Source organism: Perissodus microlepis, chromosome 4 (genome assembly GCF_051167445.1).
Source record: "Perissodus microlepis isolate ML-2025 ecotype Zambia chromosome 4, ASM5116744v1, whole genome shotgun sequence".
Taxonomy (NCBI): Eukaryota; Metazoa; Chordata; class Actinopteri; order Cichliformes; family Cichlidae; genus Perissodus; species Perissodus microlepis.
The window spans coordinates 8,015,008-8,029,489 of NC_140464.1; the positions used below are offsets into that span (position 1 = coordinate 8,015,008).

Genomic DNA, 14,482 nt, shown 5'->3' on the forward strand with positions numbered 1-14,482 from the left:
TATTGATTTTTTTTTTTTTTTAAGTCTGTTTTTAGATTAAAAGCAGGGGTGATAGGCAGTGTTGAAAATTCTTCAGTGATTTTCAGTAACAATCCAGCTGAAAGTTGAAAGCTTGGGCCTTCTCAGCTGATGGTCCCAGAGTCTCCACTATCAAGTCACAGTTTAATTACTGTCAGTCAGAAAACATACAACTGCATTTGGAACATCCAAGCTTTCATCCTTTATCAACACAATGTCATATGAGTCCAGGTATGATTGTTTCCTCTCCTCCACCTGTGGAAATTAAAAACAGATAAGTATCAATTCGATTTAGTGAACATAACTGCGTGCCACTTTTTGCTTACCTTGTCATTAAGGAAGCCGATCTTGAGGATGTTCTCCATGTCCTGCACTCCATCAGCCATGTTCAGATCCCCTAGAGAGTCTCCCAGCAGTAGCACATTTGTCCGCGTGCGCAGCTCCTGGAAATGTCCGGTGTTGAGCAGCGCACCTTCCCTTTTATTGTAGATGTGAATCAGTTCTCCTTTGAAAGCCTTCAGCACCCCCTGTGCAAACAGATCAAGTCAAATTATTATTTAAATGCCGGAGTGGATGTCAGGTATGTGGTGTGGCTACTCACAGACTCATCAAAGTCCATGTAGTTGGAGATGACCTTGACATTAGGGTGGAAGACCTCAGTCTGGCGTATCACCTCTTCCAGGATGTCTCCTATTCCAGCAGAGAAGATGAGCAGGGGGATGCTGTGCTCATGCAAGTGGTCAAAGAAATCCTTGTAGCCGTCCCTGTTAAAAGACATGAAAAAGAATCCACATTAGCAGCATTACAAAAATGTTTTCAACATTCAAGAACTAAACAGATCTTCGGGGATGCTCATACCTCAGCTTGGCTTCAGAGTCCCTCACCGCCTTGGCTAACCCATCTTTCTTAATTTTCTGATTCACCAGCAGCTCGTGAGCCTTTGTCCACCTGAGATACAGTCGGGTTAATAAATACCCTTCCAACACTGTTAAACACAAGTCATAGCTCTGTGTACACACTCACCACTCCACCATAAGAGGCAGCTTCTCCTCTACTGACAGGGTAGTGTCGATCTCTATGGGGTAGTATTTGTCGAGCAGCCCCTGCAGCTGTAGAGGACATGACAGTGTTATAAAAACTGATCAGCAAATATCACAATTCTTCTAGAATTGGCAAGTCTCACCACCACTCAGCAGCCATCTGGGCAATGCCTCTGGATAGTTATTTGGGGTGTTTCCCTGGAGGGCCTAACCTGGGGGATGTGGCCATGACCTGGTTAGAAGCTCTGGGGCTCTTGGATGGTGTTTTCCTTGTGGCTGCGTACAGCGGAGATGGGGGAGGGTCTGTGCTGGCGGACGTTGGTTACTGGCCTGGTAGCCTGGCTGCCCCTGAGAGGGTCCAGGACGGGCGTGGAGGCTTAGGGGTCTGGGGGTGCTCCGCCCCCTGGTCTGGGGTGCTGGCCGGGCCTTGGGTCCTGGCTGTTGTGTCGCCGGAGCAGTGGGCGGGTGGGTGCAGGGGGGCTCAGCCCCAGTGCAGGGGACCTCTGGTGCATCGGCCCAACTAGGGGGCTCTCTAACTGGTGGGGAGGTTGTTATATCTTTGCAGGTGGTCTCCTCACTACAGGAGCTCACTCTGCAGGTGGGGGGAGAGATATAGGAGAGGGGGAGAATGAACTCAACCTGGGTGTCTCTTGTCTTGTGTAGTTTGGGAAATGATTGGATGATGGGGTGGGTGCAGTTTTCTCTGGGGTGGAGTCGGGTGGGCTGCCCCGGACTCTGTGGGGCTGGGCGGTGCTGCTGCTGCGGGCCCCGGTCCGGATGGGCCTGGGCCCCCTTGCCCTGGTGGGTTCCAGAGCGTGGGGGTGCCTACTGGGGTCAGCGGGGGAGCTGGCCCCAGGGAGGGGCCGCTTGCCCCTCCCTTTCTTCCCTCCCCATCCTCAGCTGCCTCCCTATTCCCGCTCTACCACACCCACCCACACACGCAGGGCTTGGGGTGCAGGTATGTCACCAGGGTGCAGGGGAGGCACTCCCCCTCTGTCCCCTTCTGGCCGCCTGTGCCTCAATTTTATTCTGCAACCTAGACATCCACATTACTCACACTCTCACATAACACATACATATAGGGCCTTGGGGGTGGGCACGTTTTACAGCATCCAGAGGATGGTCGTTGTACTCCAACCCACCTCTGGCGCTGGTGCCCTACCCTCAATTTTAAATGCATTTAGACACTAAGGGTTTTCGGGAGGAGCCGTGCTGCTCTCTGAGAGGAAGCTAGTACCATGCTCTCCTGAGTTTTAAATGCACTTTAGAACAGCACACAGCAACACTACATATGAGCGGGCGTAGGGAGGTTTGAGGTCTTCACTCACCCTGGTTCTGTTAGCCGTCAGGGCTGGGGGGCTGGGAGGAGGTGCTGGCCGTCAGACTGGGGTCTGGGATGCGGGGCCTCCCTGCTACTGCAGATAAGGAGGTGGTCCGCTTGCCTCCACCCCAGAGAGAAGGGTTACATCTCCTGGGTCTAGGTGCGGCTTGCCCCTCTGGGGGCGGGGGTACCTGGACCTGGGATATAGAGTATGTTTGGGGAGTGCGACTGTCTGTGCAGTGTCTATTTGTGTCTGTCTACACGTTGGGTGAGTGCCGAGTATTTGGTTGTGCATATGGGGTGGGAATGCACGTCTGTGTCCGCGTGTGCCTATTTGTCTGTGTCTATATGTCAGGTTGGGTCTTAGACTCAACCTCTCTGGGTACATCTCAGGCCCTCTAAAGTACGGAGGCCTATCTCCCCTCACCACACTCCCTGCCGGTGGCTGATGCCCTCAGACGTTGGTGTGTTGGTGGTCCTTGTCGTCTGGGGTTGGGCGCTCATGCATGTACCGGCTCACTCCTGGTGGCCGATTGGCGGGGCCGGGCGCCTGTGGCCCGGCTGGGCTCCTTCCGGGGGGTGGGATGCCCTCAGGCCTCTGGGCCTGAAGCTCGGTCCTCTCTGGCACAGCTGGCTGCCGGCAGAGCCCGCGGGCACGCCACTGCGACCCCCTCTGGCCTCTGCTCCGTAGCTGCGGGGTGACCTCTCCTTTGGGGCTCTACTCAGCTCTTCCCAGGAGGGTGGCACGGTTCCCCCCCCTTTGGTGGTCCTCCTCGGGTCCTTGTACTCTGGGGCCTCTGGATATCTGGGGCCTGGATCTCCTCCATACCTGCTTCATACCCTGGTGGACGGGGCTATGGCTCCCCACACTCCCTAGCAGATCGTTACATGAAGAAACCTTTGGAATACAAGCATGCTGATCCACACAGGTATGCACACAGGTGTACACACGGGTGTTCACAGACGCGGACTACACCTTTCTTGGCTGCTGCCTCAAAGCACATTGTGTGCTGTCTATCTTGCGTGCTGCACAATATCGTTTATTATTTAGTATCTACTGTTATCTACTGCTAGCTAGTTTATTGTGATGGTGCTGTTTTTATTATGTTGCTCTTTGTTGTTTGCTTTCTCTTCTGTTTTTTTTCTCCATACAGGTGATCCAGGTGTTTTGTTTGTTTGTTTGTTTGTTTTTTCCTTTCTTCCCCCCCTTCTCACCATCTCTTCTCCCCTTTGGTTTTCTTTCTCTCCCTCTCTTTCTTTCATTCTTTCTCCCTGTCCTATCCCCCAGTCATGTCTGTCCCGTTTGTAGCAACCGAAAATAAAATAAATTCATAATTATAATAAAGGTCAATCAAATGGACCAATATGGCAAGGCCATGATGATCCACTTGGTAAAATAAATCCGCTTGGCATCTTTCTTGGCCTTAAGACAACAATTCTGATGGCTAAAGATCCAAACGGGACACAAAAAAAAAAAAAAAAAAAAAAAAAAAAAAAAAAAGAATTGGCAAGTCTCACCACCACTCAGCAGCCATCTGGGCAATGCTTCTGGATAGTTATTTGGGGTGTTATTTTAAACCCCCTGCATGAATGAACAGGGACAAAGCCTTTCATTTTATATTTAACAATCACTACATACTTTACTTTTATTATTCATATGCAAGGTTGGATGTTTTTGTTCCGGCTCAGTCCAGAGTGTTGGCTGGCTTACTCACCGAAACATCGAACAAATGTTGTACTTATTCACCTTATGGATACAGTAAGGCAAAAAATAATGAAATCATAAACCTCTTTTACACTTTTATGACTTCTAGACACTTTTATGTCTCAGCTATTTTTAAGAAAGCTCCTGATTTTTATATGATGTAAAAATCAGGAGTTTTCTGGTGTGTCTTGGGAGAACCTATGTTCTGAAGCAGAATCTTGCAGGTTATTTTGCACTAACACATGCTGTTTAAATATAAAAGAACCATCAAAACATTTCCCCTTTAACAGTAAACCAGATGATCTATGTAGTGATGCAGTTATAACGTCGTTGCTTTGTGTTAACTACCGTTCAGTGCAACAACATATGTAAGATTAAAAAAAGCTGCATTTACATTGTGCCAAACTGTCTTGAGACAATATACTAATGGCACCATATGTTGTAAGTCTAACAACAGCTCTTACACTAAAGTACTGTTCCTACCTTTTCTTTACAGTCACTGGAGATTACATTGCTTCTTTCAAGAATATCTGCAAATAAAATACACAGAATGACAAAACTAAAACCTTTTATATGCATGACGATTTCAAACAACAAAAAGCTGACAAACACTACAAACACCTCCAGGACCTAAATTCTGTCATGTGGGGAATAGAATGAAAAGTTTCTTATTCACTGGAGTGGGATCTTTTTTCCTTATCACTGTTTTACTTTATCTTGTGTGTATAAACACCCAGCAAACTCTTTACCACTATATAGACCAGATTCAATGCCCACTGTAGCAGTTCTACAGCTCATCTCTGAAACACCTTGTGCAGTTTGTCATGATAAATGTGTACTCACTATAACAATCAGGGCATCTTTTCCCGTTATGTTCAAATCTTGTAAGGGTCATGTCAAAATCCGAGATCACCTGGATCAAAAACGAGATCAGAATCTCCAAAGAGCCGGATTATATTTTCATACAGGGCTGAATGTGTTTATGAGCGTGGTGGATGACGTGTATACCTGCAGGGTGTTGGAGCCAGCCTTCTGCATGGACTGCAGGATCTCTCGTACCCTCTCATCATCTTTCATATGCACCCAGGAGTTGGACAACTCCGGAATCTGCGTAGACAGGATGAGCTGATTGAATCTGGCTAAAGTCAATTGTCAACAATATCAATTATGTCGTATCAACAGCATTCAAGCGGAAGTCTTGTACGCTCAATTATCCACATAACGAAATCCCAGAACGTTTGTTCTTTTCATCACGACCCCACTCTCAGCACCGACCAAGTTTGTCTGCTCTTGCAACTGTATCTTCAACCCACATATTTCACGTACAAGAGCCAGTACTATAGACAAAAATACGTTTGCGTCATTGCTTCCACAGTTTCACCAATTTTTATACAGAGGTAGTGGAAAAGAGCGCTCTGATACCCTATCGTGGAGCATCACCGAGCCAATGGTTCAGGTACGTGGATGACACCTGGGCGAAAAATCTAATCTCAGTATATACCACATTTCAGCGATCACATTAACGCGGAGGACAAACACATCAAGTACAAGAGAGGACAGGAAAAAGAGACAGACTAGCTTTCTTAAACTGTGAAATAAACAGTGACTCTGCAGGTGATAACATAAGCGTTTGCTAGCTGCACCTACAGCAGGGTGTTCGCGGTGTAGTCTTCAGCTATAAACTGTCTGTGGCTTTAACTGCCTCCCACAAAACTTCACCGGTATAAGTATACGCTTTAAACATTCTTGAGAAATACTACCATTGAGAAAATGTGTTTTCAATCCGTTGGGTCTGATGTCCACTACTTCTTCATCTGGGTTTATTAGTGGTTGACAGACCAAGCTTAAAGGTGCATTACCGCCACCTGCTGGACTGGAGTGTGGATCAGGAACCTGACAGTAAAATAAAAAACTCTCCCTATAAAACGTGTATAAAAAATGTTCTTCTCACAAACATCATCAGTTGGCCATGGAGTTGTGACAGCGCCTTTCCAAGATGATCTTCCAAAGTAAACTTTATCTTCAGCGCCTTAAAATTTCCTATTAATTTCCTCCTTTTTTTCTCCAATGTCCAGTTGGGTTTAGCTGCAGTTTTATTAGGACCCTTGTGTTCTGTCCTGAGACAGGTAATTGTTATTTCTTTCTTTTGATTCTTGGCCGCTCTCTTCCCACGACCAACGTGTTTTTAAATGTTGTATAGATCCCTTTCTTTCTCGCTGCCATATTCTTGGTATTTGATTATTTATAATGCTCCCTTCAGCTTTGCATAGTGCTATCTCTAAATCAAAACATTGTAATTTCAGGGGCTATTTTGCCAGTACGTCAATATCCTAACTTCCTCCCATACCTACATGTGCTGGAACCCAAAACAAATCTAATATTTGCACCGATAATGCCCAACCTTTTGCAAACTGGAATATATTTTGTATATAGCATCTAATCTGCATGATTTACCTGATCAAGTACTCAGTAATGTTGATAAACTATCCATCAACCCACTGTAAACCATTATTATGGCAACCAGCTCTTCTTAACACTTACTTTGAGTTAAGGGATGAGAGAGGTGAACAAGAGAGTGTAGCCAGGATGGAGTTGGTGGAGAAAAGTGTCAGGCGTGATTTGTGACAGGTCATCATCGGAGTGAATGGATTAAACATAGTATTGAGACCTGCTATGATGTAATGTTTGGTAAGAGAAGTTTGGAGATGAAGTTAGAGAGGCAAAGTTGAGATGACGACCACTGTAATGACTTTTCAAGGCAGAAGCCGAAGAAAGAAGCAGCAACTTAATTTTTTTTTCTTTTATTCCAGACTCAGATAGACAAAATGCATCAGACCGTTCAGTGATTTAAAAACACTGAACCTAAAGTTTAAAATTTGTAGAGAAAAAATAACTACTTTATTAACTTTTTATTGTATTTCTTGCTAATATTCTCATACTTTCAATGTAATAGTTATTACAAATTACTGACTCTAAATATAGAAATGTTTTCTATCTTTTCTTTTCCTGTTCCTAAATGTATTTACCGACAGTCCACCACAAGATGGCACTGCAGTGCTAAAAAACAGTGTCTGTTTTCAGATTACAATTCACTGAAAAAGTGCTTTTGTTGTAAGAGAATGGAAGTCGTTTTCAGAGCAAATACTAGGTCAAGTACCGCCATTTATGTCAACGTTTGAACAGTAGACACACACATGCAGCTTTTAGGCTGCAGCTATCAGCTGAGGTAGGTGGCCTACCACAGGGCTGTCACAGTCCAATTACTCAGTGAGAAAGCGAATAACTGCATTTGGAACATCCAAGCTTTCATCCTTTATCAACACAATGTCATATGAGTCCAGGTATGATTGTTTCCTCTCCTCCACCTGTGGAAATTAAAAACAGATAAGTATCAATTCGATTTAGTGAACATAACTGCGTGCATGCTTTTTGCTTACCTTGTCATTAAGGAAGCCGATCTTGAGGATGTTCTCCATGTCCTGCACTCCATCAGCCATGTTCAGATCCCCTAGAGAGTCTCCCAGTAGTAGCACATTTGTCTGTGTGCGCAGCTCCTGGAAATGTCCAGTGTTGAGCAGCGCACCTTCCCTTTTATTGTAGATGTGAATCAGTTCTCCTTTGAAAGCCTTCAGCACCCCCTGTGCAAACAGATCAAGTCAAATTATTATTTAAATGCCGGAGTGGATGTCAGGTATGTGGTGTGGCTACTCACAGACTCATCAAAGTCCATGTAGTTGGAGATGACCTTGACATTAGGGTGGAAGACCTCAGTCTGGCGTATCACCTCTTCCAGGATGTCTCCTATTCCAGCAGAGAAGATGAGCAGGGGGATGCTGTGCTCATGCAAGTGGTCAAAGAAATCCTTGTAGCCGTCCCTGTTAAAAGACATGAAAAAGAATCCACATTAGCAGCATTACAAAAATGTTTTCAACATTCAAGAACTAAACAGATCTTCGGGGATGCTCATACCTCAGCTTGGCTTCAGAGTCCCTCACCGCCTTGGCTAACCCATCTTTCTTAATTTTCTGATTCACCAGCAGCTCGTGAGCCTTTGTCCACCTGAGATACAGTCGAGTTAATAAATACCCTTCCAACACTGTTAAACACAAGTCATAGCTCTGTGTACACACTCACCACTCCACCATAAGAGGCAGCTTCTCCTCTACTGACAGGGTAGTGTCGATCTCTATGGGGTAGTATTTGTCGAGCAGCCCCTGCAGCTGTAGAGGACATGACAGTGTTATAAAAACTGATCAGCAAATATCACAATTCTTCTAGAATTGGCAAGTCTCACCACCACTCAGCAGCCATCTGGGCAATGCCTCTGGATAGTTATTTGGGGTGTTATTTTAAACCCCCTGTATGAATGAACAGGGAGCAAGCCTTCAGGTTCAGTTCAATTATCACTACATACTTCACTTTTATTATTCATGTATTGGTCAAAAATAACCCTTTTTCCTTTCACGCCACATCCCTTAACTAGCTGTCAGTTTTAAAACCAATATCTCTGAATGCTCTCATCACACTCACAAACGATGAGCTTGCATCATAATTATAAATTATTATAAATCAAGAATAAAAATCTATATCTGCATTGATAAATGACATACTAAGGCGGATTAATTTCAGTAGTATTTTTAAGTACTTACTAATACCTTTCTAAAGCTTAACAGTCTGTCATGATTTTAAAGTGTTACTGTTTCTTCTTATTCTGTACTGTAAACCACTTTGTGACTTTTATTGTTGAAAAACACTGTATAATAAACCTTACTTACTTAATATATTTAACATATTACTTAAGATTTGCAAACATCTGGATAAACAGCATCATTTTACCCCTGACAGCCTTTGCAATTCACCCCACACCAGAAGGACATTCAGTGAAAAATGGAACACATTTTTAATGTGCAGCATGTTTTCCTGATAAAATTTACACAAAACTGATTAAGAGGCATAGTCAAGGTTAGGGCTGTTCAATTAATCGAATTTTAATCTCGATTACAATCTGGGCTTTCAACGATCATTAAAAATGACTGAGCCGATTATTAGCCCCTCCCTGGTGCTTTACTCTCGCGCTGCTCCGTGTGGCAAATCGAGCGCACCTCTCTGCATTTCGAACACGTGTCACAACAATTAAGAGGACCCAGGGAAGCTCGGAAAGCTAAGCAGAAGTTATTTGGAGAGGAGAGTGACTGCTGTTGGTTGAAAAGAGAGGTAAAAAAAACTTGAGTGGTGTGGAAACATTATGGGTTCGCGGAGTCAGACGTGGATCAAGTAGACATAGTGTGTAAACTTTGCTACAGTGTCGTAGCTGCACCACAGAGCAACACTGCAAAGTTCACTAAACATAGATGTTTACATTTTTCATTTATTTTTTATATTGCAAACATTTGCACTGTTATCAGTATTTGCACACTATTTTATATTATTTTTTGACAATATTTAAAGTCATTATTCAATACATTGTTATTGTTAAATAAATATCGTCAAATAATCGAGATCTCAATTTCAGTGAAAATAATCGTGATTATCATTTTTGCCATAATCGAGCAGCCCTAGTCAAGGTTGTTGACTGCATGTTTCCATTTCTCCCACCACACAACAATTCGGGAGAAAACTCCTCATCATAATTTAATATATAATGCTGTTTTGAAGTGGACACTGTACTAAAACATGCAGTGTTAATATAAAAGCACTATAAAAAAATATTAAATCGTAAACTAGAAGTTTTGCCTACCTTTTTTTTGCAATCACTGGAGATGACATCACTCCTCTCAAGAATATCTGCAAATACACAAAATGACAGTAATGTGTCTTTCAGCCAAAACCTTTTATATGCATGGAAACCTCAAACTACAAACAGCTGACAAATAAAAACATTTTAAAGACCCAGAACGATTGAAGAGAGACACGACGAATGAAGCAGTCGACACTGAATTGTGCTCTGTGAAACATATAAAAATACTGAGTAGGCTCAAATAATTCTAATTTTATATGAAGATAGAAAGAGGGGAAAAAAGCTAATTGAGTTCTACATTTAGATCTACAGGAAATGCACCAGTATATACCACTTTAGCAATAAGCATTTTTTCTATTATTAACCACGAGTCAGTGCCTGATCGAGTCTACTATTACTGACCAAGGACATATGTGGTAGGGATCACAAGACCAACCTACCCTACATCCTGATCCAGGGTTACCCTAAACTTCACCTTCAATTTATCCAATATAGACTTGATTCCGTTCCATTAAAAATCTCATCATCCACTAACTAGGTTAAGTGGCCTGAGGTTTTCAAACCCCTCACTACAAAGATGAATGCACAAAGATGAATTCAGTGGTGTAATAAGTGTAGATATGGTGGTATTATCTTTCATTCTCAACATGTGTTCAAATGCATGTGTGACGTACACACAAAGAGAATTTTACATATCTGAATAAAAAGCTATGGGGGGCTTTTTGCTGGCATGGCTTTTGTCCTCTTATCCTCCTATAATGACAAAAGTTCCTCTCCAAATGGATGCAAAGCATTCCTGAGTGGCACCCTTTCTCTCTATTGTCTCCCAAGAAGAAGTCATTCATATTGGAAGAGGAGTTACAGGCAGACCTATGGCTTTCACAGTCATAAGATCTCTACCCGGCTGGAGACCTGCTGAAAACTGAGGCAAACAGTTTCTCACCATTTTAATGTTAATACCATGTCGTTAAATGCAAACAGTCCCCTGTAGAGGCTTTTTATTCTCTCCATTCCTTATCACCACTTTGGCTTGGAAGGTGTTAACCTTGATTTTGTCACCTGTCTAGACTCTTTCACATCTGGTCTTTTATCACTATTGTATCTCTAAATACTGGTACCCCCATGGTCATTCACAGGGCTTTTGTGTCTATTCTTCTCCTTATGTAAATAGAGAAACCTCCACTTGTTTCTGTTACCCCTTCTGTTCTGTTCCCTTTTCCTGGAGTTTCCTGCATAAAAGTCTTTAAGAAAAACAGTCTCCCCCTTTTTCAAATAAAGATTTCTCCTCTGAATCTCAGACTAATGCTAAACTTTTCCATAACTTTGTAAACTTTTCCATTACTTTGTAAACGTCCCCATTTCCAAGTGCTGCTTAGTTTACAAAGTAAACTTTTCCAATGGAAAAGTTTAGCATGCAATGAATAATATGTCCATTTGTTGTTTAAGGCTTGATGATTCAGATTTATACCATTGCTAGATCCTCTTTAAAAGAAAATACAAGAAATCTTGTGTCTCAATATTTTACTTTCTCTTTGACCATTTGGCTGAAATTCGCAGTTGCCCACAGTTAAGCCAGAGAGGTCCAGTATATAGCATATATATATATATAAAGACATTATTTCAGTTTGTCATTTAATTTATTTAGTTGATATATGTTTTTAATAGAATTCTAAAGCATTTGTGTTTTCTTGTTTTCATGAAAGGTCATCGAATACATTTGGTAAGCACTGCAAACTGTGTGTCTGAGATCACGTGGGGAATAGAATGGAAAAGATAGAGTAATGCCAATAGTATGTTCATTTGGATTCATCAATCTGAGTCCCAATTAAATGCTAACCGGAGTAGGAAGTTCCTCACTCGGTCCTGATCACCATTTTACTTTGGAATGTGTGAACCTTGATCTTGTTACTAGTCTAGAGCCTTTCACCCTTTGTAATTGTTGTCTGAGTCTCTAGATACCCCATGGAGCAGACTGCCTGACAATCTTCAACACCTTTTGTCTCATCTTTTGTTCTTGATATGTAAATGTTGCCCTCCAGTGGTTTTTATTGCACCACCCTTGCTTGGAAACCGTGTGTATAAAGAGCATTCTTTTAGAAGGTTTTGTGTCTGTAAACCCACTGTATGTCAGTGTAGTTCATAAACACACTACCCCTGCAAATACTGGGTAACAGAACATTCGAGTTATTATATATAGTTTGTTGTACTTTGAGTGTACTCACTATGGCAAGTGGGGCATCTTTTCCCATTGTATTCAAATCTTGTAAGGGTCATGTCAAAATCTGAGATCACCTGGATCAAAAACGAGATAAAAATCATGAAAGAAATAATATTCTATTTTCATACAGGGGTGAATATGTTTATAAGAGGAGTGAGTGATGTGGATACCTGCAGGGTTTTGGAGCCAGCCTTCTGCATGGACTGCAGGATCTCTTGTACCCTGTCACGGTCCTTCATGTGCAGCTTGGAGAACTTTTCAATCTGTGCAGGCAGAATATATGTTGATGAGACAGATGGTGAGGTGAAGTCCAGGTGCTGATTATAGCATGTGTAAAGCTCAGAGTTTGGCTAAATTTAATTGACAGTAGTGCGATAAATACCAGTCCAGCAGGATAGGTGCTAAAATCAGGTTTTTAATCTCCTGACTGGTGAGTATCAAACACGGACAACACTGCAGGATTAATGCTGACTCTGCAGTTCTCATATGAACAAAAGCATTCAGAGGAGAAAGCAGTAGCATGTTAACACTGAATTCCTTAGCCATAGACTTTCTCTGGTTTTAGCTAGCTGGAAAAAAAAAACTAACCAGTATAGAAGTATGCTTGAAGGATTTGTGAAAAAACATACATTTTTAAGCTGTATTTTCAATGAATTAACTCTTTTTAAAATGTGTTTTATTTTAAACAAAACGAGGTATATATAATTGAAATATGTCAAATACTAAATAAAAAGATAAGTCGGAAATACATGAGGCAGACAAGAGTCCTTGTATTTGAAATTAAACTTGTGTGTTCATAACTTCCTGTGCACCTGCTTAAGCCCCATAGTGTATTATTAGGAGGAGGCGCCAAGGGTAGAATGAGAATTAACAATAAATGAATGAAAAACAAATGAAATTAAAAAAAGATCATTACGAAAACAAAACAAACAAACATAACGAAACGAAAGTCTTACACTCCTTGCCACATCACCAGTGGGGGGTTAGAATGGGTACTCATATTGGTGGTGGTTGGGATTGGTTTTTCACAGTTTGGAGTCATATACTTTAACTCTCATGATCATCCTGTTTGGATTTCAGTCTGATTTTATTCTCTATCCTAAGCTTAGCTGGACTGTGAGAGTCTCGACCGACGGTCACAGCGTTGAATGAGAGTCTGGTATCAAATGCGGAAACGTTATTTTCTATTGATAAGTGGGTATCGCTCACCTTTTGGAAGAAAATCTCGAATGGTGTCAATTGAGAACTGTCCTTTTCTGTCCTTTTTGGTGAATCACTACGAGGTCTTTTGGACTTTTGTGTTTGACTGGCAGTTTTACGTTTGGTAGGTTGACGTTTGTTCTTGTTTTTCCTCATGGTGAAAATTCGGTTTAAAAAGACGCCAATGAAGTCTTCCTATTCACCCAGTTCAGTAAATGGTGGAGATTCCAGGATTTTGAAGAGAGACTAGTCTTGTAAGTAGATCAGAAGTTTTGTTTAGGTTCTAGCTAGTGTATGCCGCCATGTTCAATCTCACAAAGTCTCACGAGAGTTGCGTTCACTGGTACATCCTCACGAAAAATCCGTTAAGTCTGATTTTTTTTTAAAGCCCCCTATCGTGAGCTGTCAGTATACGCTTATTATTTATTCTACACGGCAACAGTTTCGTCTTAAATTCCTTTGCTATTTTTTGTTTTTCTAACACAACATCACAACCGTCCGCGATATCGCATTGCCTTTGACAGAAAGCGCATGCGCGTTCTAAGAGGCTACGTTCCCACGTTGCAACGTGAAAGAGCAATGCAGAAGACTCTAATGATGCCTGCTCATAATTTCATCAACGTTAAACTGTTCGGCAAATGAAGGATTTCTGTTTCATATTCAATAGATGAGACATGACTTCTGCAACTGGTCAGTGTTTTACGCACTGCTTCTTTACAGATAATAAATTTTAAAAATAATCACGCGTTTATTCTGAGTTTACTATCTTCAGAATAATTTTACTGGTATAGTAATAGAGTAAGTTGTGGGATATACTTTAGCTGCTCCAAGGATAACATCAGAGTCTGAGTTAAAACTATATTCATATTCTAATAAATTATCAGAGAGGTGATGTTAATAGATAAGTGTGAACTGGAGAAAAAGTACAACCTCTGAAAAGAGGGCAGAAAGACAAAGAGTGCCTTAAAGAACATTTCTGCCAGCTATCTTTGTACAAATGTAACTGAACCTCATGCCAAGTAATAAAGGGATAACATGAATTCAAGGAAATATGAACTGAAATATGAAATGTGAATATATCTCAGTTATATTAATCATCCTCCCATTCTCAACTAGAGCATCATGCTCTAAATAATTCATAAATAACATGCCTGTTTGCTTGTTGTTGTTTTGCCTTTTTCATCTCTTTCATCTCTACATCAGTCATATGAAGTAAGCGCTGTTGATGAATACACTATTAAAC

General features: G+C 41.9%; 2 protein-coding genes across 3 annotated transcripts; both read right to left on the minus strand.

Annotated features, from left to right (window-relative positions):
- Window positions 1-148: 148 nt before the first annotated feature.
- LOC146388230 (cytosolic 5'-nucleotidase 3-like) lies at window positions 149-5,945 on the minus strand. Of its 2 annotated transcripts, none has more exons than XM_084925397.1 (9): window positions 5,845-5,945; window positions 5,093-5,191; window positions 4,928-4,997; window positions 4,568-4,614; window positions 1,042-1,127; window positions 877-966; window positions 620-782; window positions 345-545; window positions 149-273 (listed from the first exon to the last, which is right to left on the minus strand). In XM_084925397.1, the coding sequence occupies exons 1-9, from the start codon at window positions 5,845-5,847 to the stop codon at window positions 163-165; spliced, it is 870 nt and encodes a 289-aa protein (XP_084781523.1). In that variant the 5' UTR covers window positions 5,848-5,945; the 3' UTR covers window positions 149-162. The 2 variants fall into 2 exon arrangements, with proteins under 2 accessions (XP_084781523.1, XP_084781524.1); XM_084925398.1 differs by lacking the exon at window positions 5,845-5,945 and adding an exon at window positions 5,732-5,819.
- A 924-nt stretch (window positions 5,946-6,869) lies between these two features.
- Window positions 6,870-13,778, minus strand: LOC146388231 (cytosolic 5'-nucleotidase 3-like). The gene is made up of 9 exons (XM_084925399.1): window positions 13,249-13,778; window positions 12,210-12,302; window positions 12,044-12,113; window positions 9,822-9,868; window positions 8,219-8,304; window positions 8,054-8,143; window positions 7,797-7,959; window positions 7,522-7,722; window positions 6,870-7,449 (listed from the first exon to the last, which is right to left on the minus strand). The coding sequence occupies exons 1-9, from the start codon at window positions 13,393-13,395 to the stop codon at window positions 7,345-7,347; spliced, it is 1,002 nt and encodes a 333-aa protein (XP_084781525.1). The 5' UTR covers window positions 13,396-13,778; the 3' UTR covers window positions 6,870-7,344.
- Between the last annotated feature and the right edge of the window lie 704 nt (window positions 13,779-14,482).